This window comes from Lactuca virosa, chromosome 3, assembly GCF_052849685.1.
Source record: "Lactuca virosa cultivar CGN04683 chromosome 3, Lactuca_virosa_CGN04683_v6, whole genome shotgun sequence".
NCBI classification, from domain to species: Eukaryota; Viridiplantae; Streptophyta; class Magnoliopsida; order Asterales; family Asteraceae; genus Lactuca; species Lactuca virosa.
Window position 1 is genome coordinate 350,582,422 of NC_136428.1, and position 3,503 is coordinate 350,585,924.

General features: G+C 31.9%; 1 protein-coding gene across 1 annotated transcript; it reads left to right on the top strand.

Moving 5' to 3' along the window:
* The first annotated feature begins 2,031 nt into the window (after window positions 1-2,031).
* LOC145167562 (protein NDR1-like) lies at window positions 2,032-3,225 on the top strand. Its single transcript, XM_079086780.1, has one exon. It carries the CDS (start codon window positions 2,504-2,506, stop codon window positions 3,161-3,163), a length of 660 nt encoding a protein of 219 aa, XP_078942906.1. The 5' UTR covers window positions 2,032-2,503; the 3' UTR covers window positions 3,164-3,225.
* Window positions 3,226-3,503: the final 278 nt, after the last annotated feature.

Consider the following 3,503-nt stretch of genomic DNA (forward strand, 5'->3'; position numbering starts at 1 on the left):
TCTCCACTCTAACTCAAATGTTTGAATGTACACGTCAAAGGACAGATGAGCGTGTATATCTAGATATATATGACGACATGACAAATAAAATTGTAAGTTTGTATTTCAATTTTACAATAGGTTTTTCCTTTTGATAGTAAACTACATTTTTAGACGTTAAATTGCAATTTTTTATATATTAAAATGCAGTTTTTTAAGATGTTAAAATGCAGTTTTTTTTACATAAAAAAACAGTCTTTTGATAGCAGATTTTTGTACATAAAATAACTGTCTTTTACACAATTAAAAAACTGTTTTTTTAAATATAAACAACGTTTTAATGGTAGATGCTTTACTAAAATTATCATATTCATTTTTAATAATCTTGTAGGAACAAATGAAGAAGTACGAACATCTAGAAGATGAAAGTGATGTCGTAGATCCTTATATGATTGTGATGAAAAAAGAGAATGATGGATACCGTCGATTTTATGGTAGAGGTGTTACTAATAGATTGATAAAAAAGAGTGGGTGGTGGTGATGCATCATACATGATCCCGACGGGACTTATGGAATCATTCAAAGAAAATGAACTTGAAAGAAATGAGTTTATTGAAATGCGGAAAGAGATTCAACAGGACCATGAAAAAAAAAACATACTGAATTAGAAGCTATGTGAATAGATATTAAAAACCAACAAGAAAACCTTGAAGCCATGATGCGAAAGTTGGCAGATCAACAACCTCGAGAAGGTCGTTAGTTGCTAATATGATTTATCTTCTATGTTTAATACATGTCTAGAATGATTTTAATATATATATATATATATATATATATATATATATATATATATATATATATATATATATATATATATATATATATATTGTGATTTTAGTTGACAACTTTCTGTTGACTTTGATTTATGGTTGTTATTTTGAATTTAGACATGTCAAAGGAGACTATAAAATTATATAATATATTTATGTTATTATTGTTATGGTGTAATTTTAGTAGTAATGAATATTTGTAGCAATGTAGTAAACATATGTAACGTATATATGATTAGGAAAAAAAAATGTCGCACTGAAATTAGAAAAATCACAAAAAAAAAGTTGCATTTGACGGTAAACAATGTTGCATTTTTTGCAATTAAAGACATAACAAAGGTTGCATATGCCGTATAGAAATGTTGCAATTCTTTACTAGAAACATAATAAAGGTTGCAGTTGATTATAAAAAAAGGTTGCATTTTCGTAACTAAAAGAGTTAAAAAAGTTGCATATGAACATTAAAAAGTTGCTTTTGCATAACAGATGTTGCAATAAAAAAAGTTGCATTTAAAAAAGATTTGCAACTATCTAAAAAATGGTTGCATTTTTGAAGAAAAAAATTGTTTTAGATCTAATGCAACTTTACCTAATGCAACCTTTGGTAAAAGGTTTGTTTAAGCATTATGCAACTTTTTCAAAACCTAATGCAAATACTAAAATACTACCAATAAATAAACACGAAGAATATAAGAAAAAACCAATAAAGAGCTGTTAATTCAAAAGAAGAAGACTTACATAAAATAAAATAAATAAATAAAACATGATAAATAATAGTGAGCAACTTGAATGATATATTTAATATCGTAGTCTATTTATCTGTTAAATATCAAATAAAATAAATAAACTAAAAAATGATAAATAATAGTGAACAACTTGAATGGTATTTAATATAATCTCTTTATCATTAAATTAGATAAATTAGTTTCGGTTCGAAATGAGAGTTAAAAATCCAATTTATTTGGAAAATTAATGTTTTTAAAATTAAGCACACATTAGCATATGACATTCGAGTTTTCAAAATAAAAATCACACAAACACATTTTAAAAATAAATAAAAAAACTCCCGTTTGTCCGTTGTCGAGTATACCACAGTCGGGAATGACAACCCAGCTTCACAAGCCAATTCAGAATGAGCCCATTAAATTTGAGCCCAAGAATTAAAATTCTTAGCCCAACCTATTTCATCCTTCCCTGCGTTTTTACTTGCGGCCAGTACCCACACCTCTATTTTCTTTTCTTCTTCTTTTGTGAATCGATCCACATATCTCAAAAACTCAAACACCAAAATCTAACCCTAAAATCCGTATATCTTTCTTCCAAGCCGACATCTCATCGATATCGTCTCGATTCGCCATTTCCAATCGCTGATCATTTCCAAATCGATGACTTCTGTTCCTTCGTTCACGCCAATCGTCTTCAGGAGTCGGCTTTCCAACCCCATACACTTAACCCTAATTCGTACCCTTGAGGTATGTTGACGATGAAGACATACAACATCAGCTAGTATGCTTTCATTGTTGAGAATGAATGGCTGCGTTCACACGAGATATTTATTATTTAAGCCACTTGTAAATTACTCGGCTGTTTCGCCAACATTGGGGAGAATTTACCTTCAAAACAGTGCCACCTCTCTCTCTCTCTCTCTCTCTCTCTCTCTCTCTCTCTCTCTTCGCCGGAACCCCAACTGAACCATGTCCGACTACAGCCGCCCCGACAGCGGAACAGGCTGTTGCAGGTGTTGTTTCAGCTTCATACTAACCTTAGGTCTCACTTCACTCTTCCTGTGGCTAAGCTTACGCACTTCAAATCCAGTTTGCTCCATCCAAGACGTTTACATTCCCGCCCTCAATAAAACCCGAAATTCAACCTCCTATCAATCCATCTACCTCGATCTGAAGCTCGACAACGAGAACAAAGACAAAGGTATTTACTACGACCCACTCAACATCACCTTACATTATTACATCAACCAATCAAATGGAAATGGAATCCCTATTTCGAATTACGTGCTCAAAGGGTTTTATCAAGGACATCAGAAAAAAGCACGCCGGAAAAACTGGACGGACACGCAAGGAGTGCCGTGGGATGCAGCCGTGAACATCACTGGTGGAAGACCGCCGGTATTCAGGGTGGATTTGGCGACGGCGGTTAGGTTTAAGATATTATTTTGGAAAACAAAGAGACATAAACTCATACTCGGGGCTGATTTTGAAGTTAGTGACAGGGGTCAGAAACTGCAAAAGAAAGGTACACGGTTAAAATCCGGTGCACCACCGGAGTTGTTTTCCGGTAATTCTCGTATAGCTTTCTCATTGGTTGTATTTTGTACATTAGTATTGGTGTTCATTTGAATTGAATGCAAGTCTTTTTGTATTATTATTATTATTTTTATATATCTTGTATAGCTTCTTCATTGGTTGTTTTTTGTATCTTCGTATTGATGAATGATGAATGTAAGTCTTTTTGTATTATTTATAATTATTATTTTTGTATATTTTTGTATCTGCATTTACGTTTTCAAAGCAATTTGTTATTAGATTTAAATCTTGCTAACAATTATGCGTAAAATGTAAACATTGTTGTTGACTTAGGAGGAAGTTCATTTTAACTTTGTTGTTGATTGTTAGGAATAAATGAATAGAGTTTAGTTTCATGTAAGTTCCATTTACAATTGACTTACATGAACAAGCG